The 22,182-nt window shown below is 48.5% G+C and overlaps 2 protein-coding genes across 11 annotated transcripts in view; one reads left to right on the top strand and one right to left on the bottom strand.

Moving 5' to 3' along the window:
* SEC31B (SEC31 homolog B, COPII coat complex component) overlaps positions 1 to 19,298 on the top strand; it is a 36,905-nt gene extending 17,607 nt beyond the window's left edge. For 7 of the 10 annotated variants that reach the window (XM_010333180.3, XM_074382753.1, XM_010333181.3 and 4 more), the window contains 16 exons: positions 662 to 892; positions 3,180 to 3,254; positions 3,518 to 3,616; positions 3,978 to 4,077; positions 4,557 to 4,735; positions 4,971 to 5,097; positions 5,488 to 5,633; positions 6,331 to 6,504; positions 7,202 to 7,369; positions 11,909 to 12,086; positions 12,491 to 12,805; positions 13,051 to 13,109; positions 13,411 to 13,557; positions 13,842 to 13,961; positions 14,407 to 14,478; positions 14,710 to 15,840. In XM_010333180.3, the coding sequence (XP_010331482.3) occupies positions 662 to 892; positions 3,180 to 3,254; positions 3,518 to 3,616; positions 3,978 to 4,077; positions 4,557 to 4,735; positions 4,971 to 5,097; positions 5,488 to 5,633; positions 6,331 to 6,504; positions 7,202 to 7,369; positions 11,909 to 12,086; positions 12,491 to 12,805; positions 13,051 to 13,109; positions 13,411 to 13,557; positions 13,842 to 13,961; positions 14,407 to 14,478; positions 14,710 to 14,889 (2,370 nt within the window). In that variant the 3' untranslated portion in view covers positions 14,890 to 15,840. Of the gene's footprint in view, positions 1 to 661; positions 893 to 3,179; positions 3,255 to 3,517; positions 3,617 to 3,977; positions 4,078 to 4,556; positions 4,736 to 4,970; positions 5,098 to 5,487; positions 5,634 to 6,330; positions 6,505 to 7,201; positions 7,370 to 11,908; positions 12,087 to 12,490; positions 12,806 to 13,050; positions 13,110 to 13,410; positions 13,558 to 13,841; positions 13,962 to 14,406; positions 14,479 to 14,709; positions 15,841 to 17,089 lie in introns of those variants that run through there. The other 3 variants (XR_012512920.1, XM_074382755.1, XM_010333183.3) reach the window with 3 other exon arrangements.
* The window catches only part of WNT8B (Wnt family member 8B), a 27,667-nt gene continuing 24,766 nt past the window's right edge, over positions 19,282 to 22,182 (bottom strand). The window contains exons 5-6 of the mRNA XM_003922299.3: positions 21,066 to 21,208; positions 19,282 to 20,851 (exon numbers count right to left, since the gene is read on the bottom strand). Of these exons, the coding sequence (XP_003922348.1) occupies positions 20,306 to 20,851; positions 21,066 to 21,208 (689 nt within the window). The 3' untranslated portion in view covers positions 19,282 to 20,305. The remainder of the gene's footprint in view (positions 20,852 to 21,065; positions 21,209 to 22,182) is intronic.

Raw genomic sequence — 22,182 nt, 5'->3', positions numbered from 1 at the left:
ACACACCAGGCATTTTAGGGATACAGAGCGATTGTAATAAACAAGCAGGGAAAGAGAGGCTGGGAAAGATAGGTTTGGCCCTGATTTTGCAGAGGTTTGTGCACGGCAGGCAGGGGAGCTTAAGCTCTTTCCTGTGGCCTTGTGAAACCACACAAACTCCTGAATAGCAGCAGGGTGGTACAAGCAGTATCAGGGAAGTCTAAGGCTTGGAGGAGGGAAAAGAACCGAAGGCCAACTATTCTAGTAATCTGGGTGTACTAACACTGGGAATGGGATAGAGTGGACCTGCCTGAAAGACCGTGAACAAGAAGAGGTAGGACTTTGTCATTGCTTGGCTGTAGGGGATACGAAGACTTTGCTAATTGCTGAGGTATTTAGCCCTGGTGACTGGGAGAATGGTGGTACCGGGACAGGTGAGCAGAAGGTGAGTACTGTGTGGTGAAGTTTGAAGCCGATGGTGCTAAGAGTGCAGAAGTGGTTTTGGTAGGGAGACACATTTGATACTAAAGTCCTGATCCTATTCTACCCCCTCGGGAACTCTCTTATTTTAGTGATTTCCTAGCCTAGGGTCAACCATGAGATGCCGTCTCGGTGAATCTGACTTAGTGTTAGTTTTTGGCTCGAAGGTATAACCTTTACCCTTCTTGCTTTTCCTCACCAGTTTGGAGGGAAGCTGGTTACTTTTGGCCTCCCCAGCACCCCTGCGTGTCTCGTGTCTCAGCCTTGCTCCCGCCTAGTCTTCGTCAGTCAAGTCACCACGGAATCTGAATTCCTGCTTCGATCAACTGAGCTGCAGGAGGCCCTGAGATCAGGAAATCTACTGACTTACTGTGAGAACAAGAGCCAGCAAGCTTTACTGCAAAGCGAAAAGATGCTGTGGCAGTTCCTGAAGGTAGGAAGCCTGAAGGCTAGCCGTTCAGAAATGTTTCCCCAAAGCCTGGAACTGCAACCTGTGTTGCCTGCAGTAGAGGTGCAGGCACACTGGGCCCCAGATTACAGAGGCCTTAACTCCCATTAGTATTTTCCCCACACCATACCTACCATCTGGACAAAAAACCTTCACCCTTTACCAGAGGCTCAAAGGCCATTTGGGAAGTGGCTAGGGAAGATGGGGAATACATGAGCTGTGTTTCTTTGTTGCTACTATTGCTGACGTCCTAGATACTTTGCCAGGGCCAAGGCAAAGGCCTTCATGGTATCATGCCAAAGGGCAGGTAAGGTAATGGCGAGGAAGAAAAACGAAGGGAAGAGAAAAAGAAGAGAAAGGAAGAAGATTAATCAGAAGGACATATTGTCGTAAGAAGGCTTTGTGTTTGTTTCAAGTAACCCAAGGCACGTACTTGGAGTGGGCCCTAGGGTTCAGGTGCCTCTGTACATTGGAAGCGTGGATTCATTTCCAGTTCTCATTTAATTTCAAGATCACTGTGACACCAGGAGAAGCACTAGACCTGTCAAAGGAAATGAGCAAGTGAGACATCTGAAGGAAGAAAGGGAAGTAGCTGACTGGTCAGTCAGTGGGATGATTGTGCAAATTTTTGGAATTGTACAGAAGAATGCAGAAAGAATTGGGCCTGTACCAGGGCATCTGAGAGGGACTTGAAAATTTGAGCTAGGCACAGTAGAGCTTATGAAGGTGGACATCAGGAAGTTAGGAAAGAGAAGAAGGATTTGAGAAAGACCTCGACTATATAGTGAAGCTAGAGAATGATGTCAGAAGAAAAGAGTAAAAAGTGATGCTTTTGTCGTAAGCAGGATACAAGTTCCAGGAATGGTGAGAGGGGAAAGAGAGGGAGTGGTCAGGAGTTCACCCTTTACTCTGCTAAACAAAGGGGACAGTGGTACCTATAGAACAGAGGGCATTCTGTTTCGGTTTTGGCTTTGGTTTTTTGAGATGGAGTTTTGCTCTTGTTGCCCAGGCTGGAGTGCAATGGCGTGATCTTAGTTTACTGCAACCCCCGTCTCCTGAGTTCAAGTGATTCTCCTGCCTCAGCCTCCTGGGTAGCTGGGATTACAGGCACCTGTCACCATGCCCTGCTAATTTTTATATTTTTAGTAGTGACAGGGTTTTACCATGTTGACCAGGCTAGTTTCGAACTCCCCAACTCAGGTGATCAGCCTACCCTAGCCTTCCAGAGTGGTGGGATTACAGGTGTGGAGCCACCATGCCTTGCTGGCATTCTGGTATAAAAGCTACCCCAGAGCTGTCCGTCATGGGTTCCTGGTTGGGTGTGGTGAACATTTCCAAGGGAAGAGCATGAAAGGAGAAGGGTGCCCAGAGAGACTATGAGAAAGGTATGGTTAGAAATCATGGTTCAGTGTGGAATAAATTAAGGGCACGGGACAGCGAACCAAGATTACAGGAGCTTCAGAAAGGCTTGCTCCTTGGTATTTGGGACATTGAGTGGGAAGCTGACTTTGTTTGCTATATCCATGCAACTTCTACCGGATGTCTTCTCAAACGTTTAGGCCCATAAGACTACTGTAGGCTACACTTGGCATCGGTCTCCTTGGAAGGATATGGGATGGGGACCGCAGCAGGGTAGCATCAGGCAGGCATCTTCTGTGGGATTCGTTTCAGCAGTCATGCAACAATTCAGAATTATCTTCTTCAGCCCCCCAGAGACAGCTCAGGTATAAGGAGATGAGAATATACATTAGGCAGGTGTGTAAGTTGCCCTGACTTAGAAGCTTCTTGCCCACAAAAGCCAATATATCTTCTACCAATTCTAAAAGCATAGCTTCCAGAATCCCTGCAAGGAATCTGTCCAGTTACAAGAGCCACCGCAATCAGGGAAACACATAGCATGTTGTCCACATTGATTATTTCTAGGTTACATAGTTCCAGTCCAGGTGCAATTTACCAATCACAAGCATGTTGCCTAGGAACAGCTGGCATTTTACTCTTACCAGACTAGCAGGGTAGCAGAGCTAGGAAGTCAATGGAAGGTCAAATTGTCATACACAAGGGGCAGGGGGCTATGTTTACATTGCCCGTAGCCCATCAGTAAGTCAGATCTGGAGAGGAAAAGGGAGAGATGGCATTGGACTGCTGAGGGTACTTCTAGTAGTACAAAGAACTATAATTGAGAGTATACTGGCACAGATGCCCAGCTTGGTGTAGGAAGAGGGTCATTTATGTTCATTTAATGGAATATTTTCTGTGTTGTGTGGTTTCTTAGGTGACCTTAGAGCAAGACTCCAGAATGAAATTCCTAAAGCTTTTAGGATACAGTAAAGATGAGCTTCAGACGAAGGTAAGCTGCTTTTCACATCAGAAATGTGTACTTGTTGAAGAGAAGAAGAGAATGTTGCCCGAGGAAACCACCTCAGCATACCTCTTCCTGGCCTTATTTTTGCATATGTGAGCATTTTACATCCTCGAGTTTGTTTGTTTCTCAGGAAAATAGATCAGGGACCTCAGAGAGTTCAGTTGGTAGGGTACGGAGGTGGGCAAAGAGGATAATGCTTATTTGATCTTACATTGGAAAGAGTGGTTCCCATAGGTCTCTCCCTGCAGGTGGCCACATGGTTGAAGAGTGGTGTGGGGCTAGGAGAGAGTCCTCAGCCCAAGGGAAATGACCTCAGCAGTGACAGACAACAGGTCTCCTGCAGCCAGGTGTGGTAGCAGCCCAGTCAGCCTGACCTAGAGTAACACATGAAACTTGCCTTTAGGATGCCTTTTCCTTCCTGGCCTTTTTCTTTGCTCTCTGTGTGTTCTTAGCTTCTGCAGAAGTTTTCAAACTCCTCATTCTCTTAAAACTAGAGTGAGGCACACAGTCCCTAAACGTTTGGACTGAGGGTGAAGAACTGTGTCTTGGCTAGCCATGAACTGTGGCCCTTCCCAAAAGTTACCTGGCTATTTTTTTTTTTTAGTTTTACCCATTAACAGCCAAATAGTAGAGCTCTCAGAGCTACTAAGCCAACTCTCTGTCTTCTGGGTCCATCCTAAGTAGTCACCTCTGTCCTTCCTTATACAGACCTCCAAACACACTACAGAGGAAGCCTCTGCTTCCTCAGCCTTCTTTGATGAGCTGGTCCCTCAGAACATGACTCCTTGGGAGATCCCCATCACAAAAGGTACCCTGACCCTGAGGGAGAGAGAGAGTCTCTGCTTAGGAGCAGGTGGGCCCAGAGGTTTTGGACTTGAGACATTCCCTTCTTGTCCCTGCCTCATGCCTTCCTCCCACCATCTCAAATGCTGAGTGAGTCACTTACCAGTTAGAGCTCTCTCTGGTTATAGGTTTTCATGGGTAGGTCCTTCCTATAGAAGGCCTTGTATCAGATTTTTTTCTATCCTTGCTGAGAGGACTCTAACCCTGCCCACGGCGATCAAGCACACCTTACACTGTGCCAGTACCCTCCCTTGTCTTGGGCCCTGTCTTTAGACCTGGGCACCAAAATACATTTTGTTGCCAAGGAATGAAGCTTGAGGGTGAAGTTTGGAGCAAAGCAGGGTGAGTGATACAGAGATACAGAGGGTGTGCCGTGGGCTCTGCCAGGGGCAGGAAGCTAGGGTCTGAGAGCAACTCATGCAGAGGGGTTGCTTCTGCCTGCAGATGTTGATGGACTCCTAAGCCAGGCTCTTCTGCTTGGGGAGCTGGGCCCGGCCGTGGAGCTGTGTCTGAAGGAAGAGCGCTTTGCCGATGCCATTATCCTGGCCCAGGCTGGGGGTGCAGATCTGCTGAAGCGAACACAGGAGCGCTACTTGGCCCAGAAGAAAACCAAAGTCTCCTCGGTAACTGCCCATCTTGCAGGAGAAAAAGGGAGGGGATTACTGGGACCTCGTGAGGTGGATACTCACACCCTGGGACCTGTGTTTGAGTATCTGCCTGCCTCTCTCTTTCTACTGTAACCGCCCCCACCCCACCACTAGCCCCTACTCAGTGGTCTAACGGGAGGCCTGTGCAGGACTCCTGCTGCCTAGGCTGGATGGATGCCTGATGGCCTCTTTCCCTCTCTGCCCATTACAGCTTCTAGCCTGTGTTGTGCAGAAGAATTGGAAGGATGTGGTATGTACCTGTAGCCTGAAGAACTGGAGAGAGGCACTGGCCTTGCTACTGACGTACTCAGGCCCAGAGAAATTCCCTGAGCTCTGTGGTAGGTGTGGCCCCAGGCTTCAGGGTAAAGTGGTGTGACTCCAGCATGGAGTAAGGGATGCATGCAGGGCGGAGGCGGAGGAGCAGCCTGAGCCCTGGGAAGCCAGGCCATGTTGTCAGGGCTAGAGTCTGGCCCAGCCAGGAGGCAGCGACCACAGTGCATGCCCCTACTCTCAGAGGGGATCCTTTGTTGTCCTCTTTTACTTTGTCTTGTCACATCATGATGTGAGCACTTTCCCCTTCTCTGTACAGCAACACTCAGTTTCAGTGTTGTCTTAAAGTGACTGTAGCTACTTGTCCCAAGCTCATTGTCCTGTCCCTGTTTCCAAACAGGAGATGGAGGGGCTCACAGGGCAGCTGTGCCTTTAATGAAATTTTCCTGTCTCTGCAGACATGCTGGGAACTCGCATGGAACAGGAGGGCGGCAGGGCCCTAACCTCCGAAGCCCAACTGTGTTATGTGTGCTCAGGGACTGTGGAGCGACTGGTGGAGTGCTGGGCAAAATGCCAGCAGGCTTTGTCCCCCATGGCTCTGCAGGTACCCCTTCTCTTCAGGATACTGGCCACTCCATACCTGGCCCTTAGGAGGCTAGTGGTGGAGGATGTGCAGAGCTAGCAGAGTCGAATCTTCTGGGACAGGCTGGAGCCAAGGTGTTAGGGAGGAGCAAAGGGTCCTCAGTGTCTGGGATTGTCTCTTCTTCCCTCAGAGGAGCCCAAGCAGCAGCTGCTTCATTGTTAGTCCTCATAATCTTTTTCCTATCTCAGGTTTGGTTTTACAAATGTATTCAGTATTTGAGCAAGTGTGGCTTGGCCTTTCTATTAGCTACTGTGAAAAATTCTGTGGATCTAAACTACCAGGTGTCCTGTGAGTCACCACAGAAAGTGGGGGTCACAGACTCATGTAGAGACAAAAATCGCACATGAAACAATTAGGGTAACAGAGTTGATGATGTATACACAGAAAGGGTCAAAAAGCAAAAGGAAGAGGCAGAGATGTATAAAAATGTAAGACCCAGATGGGTCCAGTTAAATCCAATCCTAACAGCTTGGGAGGTGAGGCCAAGTGTCCCTTCTCTGTCATGGTTCTTACATGTCATCATCTGCTGTCTTCACCTGGGTATGACCAGGTACCCTCATCTCTGCCCATAGTAGGAGATCCCTGAGTGAGCTGCCTGGGCTTAGGGAGCAGGATATGCCTCAATGAGAGCTTACCACCCTCATCCTTGTCCTTATAGGACCTGATGGAGAAGGTGATGGTTCTTAACAGGGGCTTGGAGCTACTGCGGGGTCCTCTTGGGGTGAGCCCAGGCCCTGCCACAACCTACAGGGTCACTCAGTATGCCAACCTCCTGGCAGCCCAGGGCAGCCTGGCCACGGCCATGAGCTTTCTCCCCAGTGACTGTGCTCAGGTAAGTGGGGCTATGTGGAGAGAGCAAACCATTTCATTCAGTCATCTAATATTGATTGAGCACTTCCATGTTCCAGGCACTATGCTAATGCTGAAGCTCCTAGGATAGATAAGATCAAATCCCTTAAGCACCTTACAATCTACTGGGGGAAGATGAGATGTCAGTGATTTATGGTGCCATAACAGAAGCTTATACTGAGCACTGTGGGAGTCCAGGGAAGGGACTGATTTTTGCCCGGAGAAGTCAAGGAAGGCTTCTCAATGGCTAAAACAGCTGAGCTGGACCTTCAAAGAGCATAGCTTACCAGCAGATGCAGGGCATTCTAAGCAGAAAGAATAGCAAGGAGGGAGGCACGCAGGTGTTTGGCGGGGATTCAGCAACTTTAAGTCATTTCTAAGGGGGCTACGGTGTACAGCAGGGGCGTCCAAGGGTGAGAATACAGTGGTGAGTTCTGAGTTTCTGTTTCTGGTTGGGCCAGTAAAGCCCCTTCCTCATCCCTCTTTTCCACTTATCACTAGAGTCAGAAACCAAAAACCATGACTTCAAGCTGCTAAAAGCCTAAAACCAAACAGAACAACAGCGAAATCAGATGGGTTGGACAAGCTTGGGATAGAGGGTCAGCTGAAATGTGACTGCTACCTGGGGCCTTGATTGTTTTAATTTACTTGACACAGCTCTTCCTCATTAAAACTTACAGCCACCCGTTCAGCAGCTAAGAGAGCGGCTTTTTCATGCCCAAGGTTTTGGGCATGCTGTTTTGGGCAAACAATCTCCCCCTTTCCCTTTCCCCCGGATTGTTGTGGGAGCTACCCACCACTCTAAAGAGACATCATCTTACAGTTCGGGATCCCAGCCTTCTCCCCAGGTAAGACCTTATTTGTTAATTCATTAGTTCATTCATTCAGTAATACTTAGGTGTCAAGCGTGGTTCTGGGCACTTGAAATATATTAATGAACAAAACTGATGAAAATTCCCAACTTGCATAGAACATCTTCAGTTCTTTTTATAATAAATAACTGTTTATTGAATAACTACAAGGCTCTTAGGACATAAAGGTGCAAAAATCGTGATACTTGCCCTCAAGTAGCTCAGAGTCTAGTGGAAGGATAGATATGTAAAAAAATAGCTGCAGTAAAATTTTTAAGTACCATGATTGGGGTATGGCAAGGGGCTAGCCGGTCATACAGAAGAAAGCAGTTTACTCTGTATGGTGAGCTTGGTGGGGCAGTTCAGGGAGTGCTTCAGAGTCATTCCGATGTTTGATCAGCATCTCAAAAATTAAAAGTTATTTAGGCCAAGGAATGGGTAGGTAAAGACTGTTTCAAGCACAGAGAATAGCAGGTACAAAGACTGAAGCAAGAGTAAGCTGAGGCCTTTTGAAGATTACTGATATTTAACTGGGGCTGCCACACAGGTGTTTGTGGCTGTGAAGTGAAGTTAGATGAAGCTGGAACAATGGGTAAGAGTTAGATCACTAAGGCCGGGCGCGGTGGCTCAAGCTTGTAATCCCAGCACTTTGGGAGGCCGAGGCGGGTGGATCACGAGGTCGAGAGATCGAGACCATCCTGGTCAACATGGTGAAACCCCGTCTCTACTAAAAATACAAAAAATTAGCTGGGCATGGTGGCGCGTGCCTGTAATCCCAGCTACTCAGGAGGCTGAGGCAGGAGAATTGCCTGAACCCAGGAGGCAGAGGTTGCGGTGAGCCGAGATTGTGCCATTGCACTCCAGCCTGGGTAACAAGAGCGAAACTCCATCTCAAAAAAAAAAAAAAAAAAAAAAAAGAGTTAGATCACTAAGGACGTAGCATTCTATGCTAAACAGGGAGGAGCTACTGAACAGTTTTATGAAGAGGAGTGATCAAATCAGCTGTATGTTAGGAAGGGCCAGGCTGGAGGGAGTAAGGAGGCTATAGCAAGGGATGATGAAGACATAAAATAACCGAAAGCTGGCCAGTGAGGTTGGATTTGAGATACTTAGTAGTTAGTAGATGGAACTGACAGAATTGCTGATAGTTTGGAGAGGTGAATATGTGGCTGGGAAGCTGAGGGAAAGGAACGAGGTTCTGGCCAAAGTGCCCAGGTGAATTGGGTACTGTTAACATACAAGGCCAGAAGCTTACTAGAGGAGCTGGGAACAGCATCCAGGGAGATTTGGATACAGTTATCAGGCAGAAGCTCTGATGGCTCATCTTGTCCCACCTTCAATCAGGAATCCGGACCCTAATTCCTTTTTTTTTCCTCCCTTTTTTCCCTTCCTTTCTTCCCTCGCTTGTCTCTCCTTTCACCCCTTACCCTTACCCTCTCTTCCTCTCCCTCTCCCTCTTTTCATTTAAAAATAACTATGGGTTCACAGGAGGTGGCAAAGAAACGTACTAGTATGTCTCCTGCATGCCAACACCACCTTCCCCCCACATCAGCATCTCACACAACCACAGTAGAGTATCAAAACCAAGAAATTAACATGAATACACTCCATAGATTCAGATTTCAGATTCCGTTTCCACCAGTTTTACATACTGTTAGGTGTGTTTACGCAGTGTTGTCACATTGTGTTCTGTAACCACCAAATTCAAGACAGTCCATTTTACCATCACCACAAGACTCTCCTGTGCTGCCGCTTTTATAGCTGCACTTGTCCCACATTCTCATCCTTGGCTTCACCGGTATGTTCTCTGGCTCTATCATTGTTATTTAACGACTGTTACATGAATAGAATCGTGCAATATGTAGCCTTTTGAGATTGGCTTTTCTCACTTAGCATAGCTTCTTTGAGATTCATTCAAGTCGTTGTGTGTACCAGTAGTTCATGCATTCGTATTGCAGAGTAGTATTTCATGGTGTGAATGTAGCATGGTTTTTTTATTTTTTTATCCATTCAAACTTTGAAGGGCATTTGGGTAGTTTCCAGTTTGGGGCTATTATGAATAAAGCTGCTGAGTATTCATATACAAGTTCCTAATTGACATCTTTACTAGCTTCAGTCTCTCAATCCATGCATGTGACATGTTTCGCCAATGCTCTCTCCATCAGCGTTTTATAAATTTTATCACACCAATCCTGTACATATTTTGTCCAATTCATACTTAAGAGTTTAATTGTTTTAATATCACCTATCAGCCCATTCCTATTAAGTATTTAATTTTCTCTTGAGCAGTTTAAAATCAAATCATATTATATTTTGAATCTTGGTTTCCACGTGTTCATTATAAGTATGTAGAAATGCAGTTGATTTTTATGCGTTGATCTGGTTATATCCTGTGACTTTCCTGAATAGTTCTAGAAGTTTTTTGTGGATTCCATGGAGTTTTCTACTAGACAGTCATGTTGTCTGCAAATCTTCAGAGAGTTTCCTTTCTTTTCAATCTATGTGCATTTAATTTCTTTTTCATGCCTTATTGTAGTGACTAGGACTTCTAGTCTACGTTAAATAAGAATTGTGAACATGAGCCGGGTGCTGTGGCTCATGCCTGTAATCCCAGCACTTTGGGAGGCTAAGGTGGGTGGATTATCTGCAGTCAGGATTTCAAGATCAGCCTGGCCAACATGGTGAGACCTCCATCTCTACTAAAAATACAAAATTGCCGGGCGCGGTGGCTCAAGCCTGTAATCCCAGCACTTTGGGAGGCCGAGGCGGGTGGATCACGAGGTCGAGAGATCGAGACCATCCTAGTCAACATGGTGAAACCCCGTCTCTACCAAAAATACAAAAAATTAGCTGGGCATGGTGGTGCGTGCCTGTAATCCCAGCTACTCAGGAGGCTGAGGCAGGAGAATTGCCTGACCCCAGGAGGCGGAGGTTGCGGTGAGCCGAGATCGCGCCATTGCACTCCAGCCTGGGTAACAAGGGCGAAACTCCGTCTCAAAAAAAAAAAAATAAATAAATAAAAAATACAATAAAAAATAAAAATACAAAATTAGCTGGGTGTGGTGGCGCATGCCTATAATCCCAGCTGCTCAGGAGGCAAAGCTGAAGAGTTGTTTGAAGCCAGTACGTGGAGGTTGCAGTGAGCTGAGATTGCACCATTGCACTCTAGCCTGGGCCAACAAGAGTGAAACTCCATCTCAGAAAAAAAAAAATAGTGAACACGAATGTCCTTGCCTAGTTTCCAGTCTGAGAGGGAAAACATTCATTATTTCAGCATTAAGTATGATGTTAGCTTTAGGTTTTTTGTAGATGTTCTTTATGAGACCAAGAACATTTCCCTCTATTCCTTGTGTCTTAGTCCATTTTGTGCCACTGTAACAGAATACCACAGACTGAATAATTTATAAAGAACAGAAATGTATTTCTTATAGTTCCGGAGTCCAAGATTAAGGCATCAGCAGGTATGGCCTCTGGTTCCAAGATGGTGCCTCACTGCTGTTTCCTCACATTTCAGGCGAGATGGGCAAGAGAAGGCAAACCCACTCCTGCAAGCCCTTTTTATAGTGGTATTAATCCATTAATAGGACAAAGCCCTCATGATTTCAACACTTCCAAAAAGTCTCACCCCCCAACACTGTTGCACTGAGGATTTTCAACACATGAATTTTGGGGAACATATTCAGATCATAGCACCTTGTGTACTAGATCATGAATCGTTGTTGAATTTTGTCATATGTTTTTTCTGCATCATTTCTGTGATCATACTATTTTCCTTGTTTAGCTTGTTGATATAGGGGATTAAATTGATTGGTTTTTAGATATATTGGACCAGCTTTGCATGACCTGGAATAAATCCCACTTTCTTGTGGAATATTATTTTTTGTATACATTATTTGATTTGCTAAAATTTTGTTGAGGATTTTTTTTTGGTCTAAGTTCATTAGAAATATTGATGTTAGTTTTATTTTCTGCCATCTTTTTCTGGTATTGGCATCAGGGTAATACTGGTCTCATGAAATTAGTTAGAAAGTGCTCCTTCTGTTTTCTGGAAGAGATTATGTAAACTTTGTATTAATTCTTTGACTGTTCAGTGAAATTCTCCAGTGAAACCATCTTGGCCTGGAGATTTCTTCTTTGGGAGCTTTTAAATGACAAATTCAATTTCTTTAATTGTTGTAAGACTACCCAGATCTTCTTCCATTGTGAGTGAGTTTTGGTAGTTTGTGGTTCTCGAGGAATTGGCTCATTGCTGATAAGTTGTCAAATACATGAATGTCAAGTTATTTGTAGGATTTCTTTTAATGTAGTAATCCTTTTAGTGGCTTTGGGCCTGTTGTAATATTCTCTGTTTCATCTCTGATGATGATTTATGTCTTCTCTCTTTTTATCAATTTTTATGTGTTTATCAATTTTACTGATTTTTTTTTCCTCAAAGAACTCTTTTTTGTTTCACTAATTTTCCCCATTATTCTTCTGCTTTCTATTACTTACCTTTGTCTTTCCTTTCTAAGAGCTGATGCTTTTTTCTCTTCATAGGTTCCAGCTCTGTCTCCAAGGCCAAGGCTTTTCAGTCCTCAGTCATCACCGGTGATGCCCTTGACACCATCCCATCCTAACCCTTATCAGGCCCCCAGGACGCAGAATATAAGTGACTACAGGGCACTTGGGTCCCAGGCTGTCCAGCCTTTGCCTCTGGGCCCTGGGGTAAGGCCTGGTGAGTGAGTCACTGAAGTTCTGTCTAGGCAGAGCCCAGAGGTCTCAGGAAAGCAACTGGCATGGCCAGCATGGATTTGGAGGTCTGTATGTCTGTCTAGTGACAGGAGCTTGGAAGTTGAGAATTGTGAATTCCTAATGCTGTCACTGGCTTCATACCTTTGGCAATATACCAAAGTGTTGTGTTGGTTATTTCAACCCTATGGGATTGTTTTGAAGGTCAGTCACATAAGGAATATAGTTAAAAGAATTTTGTAAATTGTAGATTTCCATATATCTGTATTAATCATTTATTATTAATTTTTTGTTGCTATCCTATTTGCTATCCTGTTTCTCCCTGATATGCTCTGAGATGCTCCTGAATTGAAGTTTAATGACAAATGACCTATTTCTCTTCCACTTCAGCTTCATCTCAGCCACAGCTATTAGGAGGGCAGAGGGCACAAGCTCCTCACCCTGTGGGATTCCCTGGGACATGGCCTCTTCCTGGTTCCCCTCTACCCATGGCATCCCCAGACATCATGCAGCCTGGCTCTACCTCCCTGCCTGAGACTCCTAGACTGTTTCCTCTGCTTCCTGTGAGACCACCAGGTCCCAGCCACATGGTCTCCCACACCCCAGCCCCTCCTGCGAGCTTCCCTATGTCAACTCCTCCAGGGGGCCCAGGTGCCCCATGCTCCAGTGTCCTCCCAACCACTGGCGTCATGATTCCTTACCCAGGTCAGTCTTCCCTCCATGGATCCCTCTTCTGGGTTATTGCCTCCCCTGCCTCTCCCACTACTTTGGGAGTCTTTCCTCAAGCCAGAGGGCTGGGGTCCTATTGGGGGAGGGTGGCCAGGAGTGTAGATGGTCTGCAGAGGGGGGTATGGTGGACTCCAGCTCAAAGAATGCTTCCAGCTTTCAGATCAAAAACTAACAGTGTTTTTCACTATGCACCTACAAACCTCTGTCTTTTTACGCTATAGGATCTCAAGATTCCTGGAAAGATGCTCCAGCCTCCAGGGGAAACCTCCAGACGAACAAGGTCAATGCATCTTTCCCCACCCCACTCCCTTGTACATTCCCCAGTGACCTGTGTTCTAATTCCTTAGAGGATTCAGTCAGTCCTTCCCCTACTCAGGCTGTCCTCACTCTCCTCCCACTTACTGTGCTCCCCTCAGGACCCTTGTCTTTCCCTCTTACACACATACACAAGTTTCCTCATTTCCCGGTTTCCCACACTCACTCTTCTGCCTCCTTGTTCATTATCATTCCTGCCACTCCCCAAAACCAGAGCCATGGAGTCTCTCAGCTTGGACTCATGTGTCTTTCCTCTGTCTCTTTAGCTGCCAGAGACATGTATACCCCCTGCACCAATTACTGCTCCAGTTATGAGCCTCACCCCTGAACTGCGAGAGAGTCTTCCCTCACAGCCCCCTGTCTCCGGTGTGAGTCATGCTCCCCCAAGAGCTTCAGGAGAACGCAGCCTGCAGGTGACAGGGACAGTGTATTCCCCTCCCTTGGGAAACTTCCAGCCCTTCTTGGGTGTAGGTCATGGTAGATGGGCCTCATTCTTCAAGGTAGAGACAGTCTCTGAGCTGAGGGAGACTGGGGGCAGGTACCGGGTGTTCTTACTGCAGAGAGAGGGAGGCTGCTCCTCTCCTCCACTCTTCTCTAATGGGAACAGTGTGACTATGAGTCACTGAGGACTAGCCCTTAGGGAAGCCGTGAGAAGGACAGCTTGCCCCTCTGGCCTTTCTCCCCGCTTCTTTATCAGCGACTTCAGCAGCTGCCCCCTGAGAAAGTGGAGAGGAAGGAGCTGCCTCCAGAGCATCAGTCCTTGAAGACCAGCTTTGAGGCCCTTCTCCAGCGCTGCTCCCTGTCTGCAACTGACTTAGTAAGTTTCAGCCTCTCCACGGTGCCCTCCTCGCACCCCTAGCTGGTTCCAGGACCTCAGCTGTGGACTGGTTCCTTGTGTGACTCTCTTGTCACTGCCTCTGGGCATGTACTTATTTGATGTCCTTGTATCTGTACTTATTTGATGTCCTTGTGGAACAGGGGGAGAGACTTCAAGTCTGGTCTGAAGTCCAGCTCCTTGGTAGCAGGACCAGCAGCATTGAGACTAAAGACAGCAGGAGTAGTGGAAGCAGGGTGAAGCCAGGAGTGAGGAAGTCTGCCATTCCTTTGCTGGCTGTGCCAGCTTGAGCAAGTCACTTCCTTCTCGGGCCTTCACTTCCTTTGTGAAATGAAGCCATTCTAGCTCTAATACACTATGATTCTTTATGGCCCTGGGTAGTGTTAGCCTTGGGGGTTGGGTTTGGAATCTATTTCTTTCCCTGCAGAAGACAAAAAGGAAGCTGGAAGAGGCAGCCCAGCGTCTGGAGTGTCTATATGAGAAGCTCTGTGAGGGGACAGTAAGTACACCTAGCTGTGTTCCCACTGCCTCCTGCCCTCCCACCATCACCATGGCCAAAGGAAGCCCAGCGTCTTTTCTTCCCATAGGTCTCACTGACCTGGGGTCCCCACAAAATACATGCCTCCTGCCTGAACTGAGCCCCAGAACTTAAGTCCTCCCTTATCCCTTCCAGGCTGCCAGGGTAGGGCCTGGGTTGGGCTCACTAACCCAAGGGTCCCTCTCTCCACAGCTCTCGCCCCATGTCGTGGCTGGGCTGCACGAGGTTGCCCGATGTGTGGATGCAGGAAGCTTTGAGCAGGGCCTCGCAGTGCATGCCCAGGTGGCGGGCTGCAGCAGCTTCAGCGAGGTGTCCAGCTTCATGCCTATCCTGAAGGCTGTCCTCACCATTGCTCATAAGCTGCAGGTCTAAACCAGGCAGCCTCTCTTGCTAGGAGGCCGCTTCTGCTGTTCTTAACTCCTCCCTGCAGAAGAGGGGACTTTTGCAACACATTCTGTTTGTTTTTCTTGACTCTTCCTTGCTGCCAGGTATGTGATGCTGCAGGCTTGGCTCCAAATCAGCGGAGTGCCTGCTTTTTACTCCTTTATGCCTGGCCTTCTAGGATCTACCCAGGACTCTCTCAGGCCTGGAGGCAGGGCACAGAGTCAGTTCTTCACTCTCCCTAATATACTCTGTAAGGACCTGGGCAGGGTATCTTCTCCCCCAGGGATATTCTGTTTTAAGTGGCTTCTGAGAGGGTGAACAGGATTGTTACTTCCAAGTCTACCTCTGCTGTGACCCATCTTGTGGGTCTTTTGTTTCTCCTTCTGCGGTTTCTGAGCTTGCCCTTACCTTCTCCCTGCCTCTGACTTCGTATTTCCAGGTCCGTATTTCTCTGTAGCCCAGGGTCTGGGATAGAGCTGACTGCTGTTCACCCTTTGAACAAGTCTTGGATGTGAGGGATGGGTGCTGAGCAGAATCAAGAGAGGAAACTTTGGCGCTGTTAAAATGGAATTTCTCACCTGCCGGTGTTATTAAGGGTGGGCTAGATTAGATGGAAGGTAAACGGCCTTTTGCCGGAAGCTGTCTTAGGCATGAGATAGGAGCAGGGGAACCACAGCCTATGGAGAACTGCCCTTGACCCCACTTATGCTGGAGCCCTAGCCCAAGGCCATTCTTTCTGTGATGATGAAGGCCAGTTCTGGAACAGGAGCCACATGAAGGAAGGATTCTCTTTAGCATTGCTCCTCAAGGGTTGGGGGCCCTTCTCACTCTCAGCCACCACATATCTCAGGGCTGCCTCCTCCGACTGCATTTTCATTTGTGGCACTGTATTTGATGCAGTGATGTACTCAACGGTGCAATAAAGCTGCTTTGATTTGGTTTCGTCTGTCACCTCCCAGTCATTGCCTCTGCAGGTCCTATTTTGCCATTATCTTTCTAGTCCTTTTTTTTTTTTTTTTTTTTTTTTTTTTTTTTGAGGCAGAGTTTTGCTCTTGTTGCCCAGGCTGGAGTGCAATGGCACGATCTCGGCTCACTGCAACCTCTGCCTCCTGGGTTTAAGCGATTCTTCTGCCTCAGGCTCCCCAGTAGCTTGGATTACAAGCTTGCACCACCATGCCCAGCTAATTTTTTTTTGTATTTTTAGTAGAGATGGGGTTTCTCCATGTTAGTCAGGCTGATCTCGAACTCCCAACCTCAGGTGATCCGCCCACCTCAGCCTCCCAAAGTGCTGGGATTACAGGCGTGACCCACCATGCCCGGCACTAGTCCTCTTTATTCTTGCTTCTGGCACCCTAGTAAAGTGGGGGAGAGGCTTAGGGAGAGAAATCAAGAAAGTTAAAGGAAGGTGTCAAGTCCCACTGAATTAGGTTCTCTCCCTACAGCATCTGTGGTCACTCTGCTGGGTGTGTTGGGGTTGGGGGTTGTCTCCCTTCATCCGTGCCTGGTGTTCAGTTCCAGGGTTTTCCCCACCCGACTTCAGAGCTGAGCTCAGCTATACAAAGGGACTGGGTGTGAAGCCAGGGGGTCCTAGCCCTAATCCTGTTGTAGATCCCATCATGTCTGCGGGCTAGATGTGTGTGTGTTTGGGAGGGAGGGATTGTTAGGCAGTATTTGTTTGTAAAGCCACTTGCTCTTCAGATAATACTTGCACTAACTTCTATTGATGAAGCAGTGTGAGCCCCAGCAAAGTCCTTTCCCAAAGTGTCTTTGAAGCCAAGAGCCCATTGAAGGGAAGAAAGGCCGGGAGAGGGGATTAGTTTGTTCAGCAGCTGTGAATTTCAGTGGGAGGTTGATGAACTCCGAAGTCTTTGTTTAAATTAAAGTGGGGGAGAAAAAAGCCGCTGCTGGAGCGAGAGCCCCACTTGGGGCCCTGAACTAACACAAGGAGAAGTCTGAGCTGCAGGGAGCTGTGTACTGACTGTGAAGACTTTTCCCAAACACTCTCGGAAAAGGTGTTGTGAGAAGACAAGCGGGTGGAGTGGCGGATTAGCATGTGAAATGAAGTTTTCATTGACTCCGGTGGGGGTAGAAGGCTATTTTAATGGCATTTTGTTCTCCTATTTTCTCTTTTTGAGCTCTTTAGAGATATTGTTTTGCTAAGACAGGCTTTCTTCCCCCTTCTTTCCAGTCTGAGGATTGCCTCTATGGGAGCCAACGTAAATATTTCTCCTCCAGGAATGTGGGTTAATTAAAAGGAAATGAATGAGTGGAAGCATCCAATCCAGAACTACAATAGGCGAGTGCCCTGGCCTGCCCTCCCCTCCCACCACCGCCAGCACCACCAGCACCAAGGACGACCCCGTCTCTGTGCCCTAACCTGCTGCTAAGGCCATTTGAGGCTGCGATTCTTTTCAAAAAGAAAAAGCTCTGCCTGTGTGTAGGCTCACAGGCCAGGGACAGGAAGGAGACCCTGCTTTGCCCACCCCAACCAATGTCCTTGTCACTTCTCAGGACCTCCCTCTGTTTCTGTCTCCTGGCTGAGACAGATGGGCTCCTGAAGAGCACACAAGAGGTGGGAAGGGGCCTGCGCTCAGCACTCACCCCACAGTAAACTTACTAGTTGGGGGAAGAAGCCAGTCGTCTTTCTCAGCATCAGTTTAAATCTGTAAAACAAAAGCTTTGACTAGCTGACCTCAAAGATGTCTTCCCAAGCACCAGTTCTGGAGTTGTCTACTTTGTACAGGGACCACAGCCCTGGCAGCTGAGTGTAAGTGAGAACTGAAGCTCCATGATGCAGCGGTGGCGGTGGTTGTTCGCTCCTGTCTCCACTTGTGTTTGTTGAATGAACAAGTGAACAAGAGGATATTGCAAAAGGAAGGGAAAAGCAATACAGATCCAAGGCAGCTCAGTCATGTTTTCTTGTTAGAACTGGGATGAATCTGGTATTCATTTGGGGATATCAAACAATAACCTAGGCCAGGCACGGTGGCTTATACCTGTAATCCCAGCACTTTGGGAGGCCAAGGTGGGCAGATCACAAGGTGAAGAGATCGAGACCATCCTGGCCAACATGATGAAACCCCATCTCTACTAAAAATACAAAAATTAGCTGGGCATAGTGGTGTGCACCTGTGGTCCCAGCTACTCAGGAGGCTGAGGCAGGAGAATCCCTTGAACCTGGGAGGAGGAGGTTGCAGTGAGCTGAGATCACACCACTGCACTCCAGCCTGGCGACAGAGCAAGACTCCGTCTCAAAAACAAAAACCAAAAGCAAAAAACCAGCACCTATGAAATAATGTTCTGGCAGCATGATACAGAGTGCTGACCTAGAGTTACCAAGTAGGAAGCACAATGCTACTCTTGCTTTTATGCCAAGAGACTTCCTGAGAATGCAGTTTTACATTACAACATTGTACTTTTAAATTTTCTAGCTGCCTTGCCAAACTCTTTGTGTACATTATTAAGTAATTCTGCAAAGTGGGACACGTAGGTTAGTATATACTGCTGTTTAAGGACGAAAGGCGAGATTCAGGAGGCCCAGGTAAAAGCAGAGGGAAGACGTGAAGGGCCTTTTGCTGATAGAGCTGGAAAATGAGCACTAGGAACACCTGAAAGGAAGTGTATCCCCTGCTCAGGAAGGAGAAACTCTCTCCTCAGCGTTAGTAAGACCAGAAGATGTGAGTGAGGCCGGGGCGTGGGATCTGACCTGGCCATTGCCTCAGTTTGGAATACGGGAGCCCTTCCACTCTTACAGGTGAGCCCCTAGAGTCTTGACTTTAGTTACATGGAACCAGCCACACCACTTTCTCCTACTGTGGGAGAGGGAGGCTGAGGCTGTCTAGCAGCTGACCAGTTCTGCTCCAGAAGAGCTGCCCAGTCCCAGACCTGGGACTGTCTGTCCTAGGGTAAGAAAGCTGGCTGGGAAGCTCCTTGGGTTACAGAGGGTCTGTCGGGAATTGGTTCTTCCCTCCCCAAGGACTTGCTCTGTTTCATAAACAAGTCCCTGCTGTACTCCTCTCTGAGAATAAAAGCAGAAGACTCAGGTACCACAAGCAGCAAGCTCATGGCTATTGAGTGAATGTATTAGAAGATTTATATAGATGATTTACTAATCCTTGGCAGATTAGCCTCAATCCAGGTAACTACTTGGGCCACCAGGGAAGTTAGGCCCCAGAGAGGATGGTATCCTGCCAAGGTAGGAGGGAGGAGAGAGCCTAAGATTGTATCTGTTACAACATCCCACCCCAGTATCCTCAAGAATAAGTGCAGTACCTAGAAAAAGCACACATGTCACAACGACTACAATAAATTAGAGTTCAAGGTGCTGACCTTCCCATTAGCAACGATTTCATTGCAGGAAGTTTACTCATCGAAGGAAGATATCCAGTGCTTTGAATCCTGCCTATTTGAGAACCAGATTGGATTAGTGAGAAGGAAGGGTCTCAGTTTCTCATTCTTATGACCTGCCTCTAGAGGTGCAGACCAGGATCTGAACAGGAAAGTGGCTTTATTTACCTCACTCTTGGCTCAGAGGAACAAGGATCCTTTGGGGAAGAAGCAGAGTTGGTCGCTAGAAGGAAGTAGGTCAGGAGCAGGGAGAAGGTACCTTTAAAGGGTAGAAAATGACTGTACTCGGCCCTTAGCATAGTTCCTAGACTTTTGGGGTCTGGATCTGGAGTCCTGTGGGTGATTGTCCAGGCAGGTCATTGCCGCACTAGTAAAGTCCATTCATGACATGGTATCACAAGGATGAGTAGCACCCTTGGTGTTCGAGTCATCACTCCAGGGCCCCCTCTCCTCCATCTTCAACCTCTGCCTCGCGGAACCAACCCCAAAGACGTGGTTTTTCCAGGCCAGATTCCTATTTCTTTTCAGGGAAAGAAAGGAAAGGGAGAAGAGGAGAAAAAGCATTCAAGATTTCTAGGGAGTCTGTGTCAGCAGGTAGGGGAGGAGCTCTGCAGAAGAGAGGCGCAGCAGTGGGTGAGCCCTGGTAGCAAACAGTGGGCAAAAGGGCAAAGCCATGGCTTAACCTGGGCCCTTCGTGTCTGAGAAGGGCTCTTTCAGTGCCTAAGGCTTGATAGGCCGGGTCAGGCGTTCGGGCTGCTAGGAGAGGGGAGGAGGAACACCTAATTCTCATCCTAATCCAAGGAAGATCCTTAGCTCAAGGTCTGAGTTCTAAGTCCTAGGTGTGGCTGTCGGGAGGATTCAGACAGAGCTCTAGGAGAGCACAGAGGAATTGGGGGAACGGGTTGGAAAGTGGCAAGCTTCGGAGAGATTGCAGTCTCCCTCTCGGGATGCCTAGGTCTGGGAGTGTTGGGCTCCCCATTCCCTAGGTTCCGCAGTTACCGGGGTCTCTAAAAGAAGCCAAGAACCAGTGGGGAAAAGGAGGGGGCAGAGGAAACCCTTAGGGTTTTCTCGCAGGTTTGTGCGCAGCGCCCCCCCGCGGCCGCTCCACGCGGCTACAGAAATACTTGGTGACCTTCCGGCGGCACTGCTCGCAGCGGACTGCGCAGCACCAGTGGAACTTGCAGTTGCAGCTGGACACAGTCTCCGCCCGGCGCTCCTCCACTGCCAGCCCGCAGTCCCCGCAGAGCCGGCGGCAGCTGCGGCGTTCCCAGCGCCCCAGGGCTCGCCCGCGCTTCAGGCACTCTCGGCCTTCGGTGCCCAGCAGCCCTAGAGTTTTGTTCTCCAAGCAGTAGTCCGGGGAGTCCTCCAGGTGCACCAGCTCCCGGGTGGAGATGGAGCGAAAGGTGTCGGCGATAGCGCCGCGGCTGGCCGCGCTGTTGCTAGCGCCCTGCAGCAGGTCCACCTTGAGCGCCGCGTGGTACTTCTCCTTCAGGTGCGCGCCCACCTCGCGGAACTCGGGCAGCTGCAGCCAACAGGTCTGCGTGGTGCAGCTGCCAGACACGCCGTGGCACTTGCACGTGCGTTTCATGGTGCCCTTCACCGCCTGGGGAGAGAGCTAGGAGTGAGAGGCCCGGGATTAAGCACGAGGCAAGCCTCCGCCCCTGCGGAAGTTGGGAGGAGTGTAGTTAGTCTACTGGGCCAGCCCACTTGGTACCTCATTTTGCCAATCTTTTAAATGAACTGAAGAGTTGTCCGCACCTGGGGCTGGTAGTGAATGGAGCCAGCAGCTGCCTATACCCAAGGGCTGCGGGACTCACCTTGCGGCCAGCTTCGTTGTTGTGCAGGTTCATGGCTGCCCGTGCATCCTGTCCTGTTTCCAGGGCATCGACAAATTGCTTGGAAATCGTCTCTCCGAAGCCCACATTGTCACTGCAGCCTCCCCACAGCCAGCCTTGGCCCCCTGGAAAAGTGCAGGGGAAGGACAGGTTATTGAACAAGCGGGCGCAGAGCCTCTCCTGGGCTGCTCTTTCTAATTGGGTTGGGGTTGGGGGTGGGGGGTCCAGGATAGGAGAGGATTAAGGCTGGGCGAGTGCCATGTATCCAGATCAGCGGCCGTCTAGATTTGCTTTTGCCACCTTTACACGCCCACTTCCAGGTTCAGCCAATCCCCTGCTCAGAGCTCAATGACGTATGTAGTTGCCGAGTGGATCTCTGCAAGGTGCCAGTACACCCCTCTGCCAACAGTGCCTCTTCCCATGGGCAGAGGGTGCACCTGCTCTGCTGGTGATTGAAGTCCAGAAGCGACAAAATGGTGCCGAAAAGATGAGGAAAGTGCAAGCATTGAGGGCAAAAGAGGGGCACAATTGAAATGTGGAACAACGATGTTGGAAACTGGTCGAGAGGGCACAGGGGACTGGAGAGGGCACTGGAGCTAAAGAATAGAAAGTAGGCCGGGCGCGGTGGCTCAAGCCTGTAATCCCAGCACTTTGGGAGGCCGAGGCGGGTGGATCACGAGGTCGAGAGATCGAGACCATCCTGGTCAACATGGTGAAACCCTGTCTCTACTAAAAATACAAAACATTAGCTGGGCATGGTGGCACGTGCCTGTAATCCCAGCTACTCAGGAGGCTGAGGGAGGAGAGTTGCCTGAACCCAGGAGGCGGAGGTTGTGGTGAGCCAAGATCGCGCCATTGCACTCCAGCCTGGGTAACAAGAGCAAAACTCCGTCTCAAAAAAAAAAAAAAAAAAAAAAAAAAAGAATAGAAAGTAGACCGAGATAGGCAACATGGAAGGAAGTTCCCCCTGCGTTTGAGAGAAGGAATACCCGAGTGTTGTTTCTTTATAATTATGTTTAAATTAAGGGAACTATTCAATGGAAAAAGAAGGTCCTAAGCTACATTTAACCTGGCTTGTCATCTTAGGGCTTTAGATCAA

Source organism: Saimiri boliviensis, chromosome 12 (assembly GCF_048565385.1).
Source record: "Saimiri boliviensis isolate mSaiBol1 chromosome 12, mSaiBol1.pri, whole genome shotgun sequence".
Classification (NCBI taxonomy): domain Eukaryota; kingdom Metazoa; phylum Chordata; class Mammalia; order Primates; family Cebidae; genus Saimiri; species Saimiri boliviensis.
The sequence above is the reverse complement of the archived record's forward strand: the minus strand, read 5'-3'. Positions and strand labels throughout refer to the sequence as shown.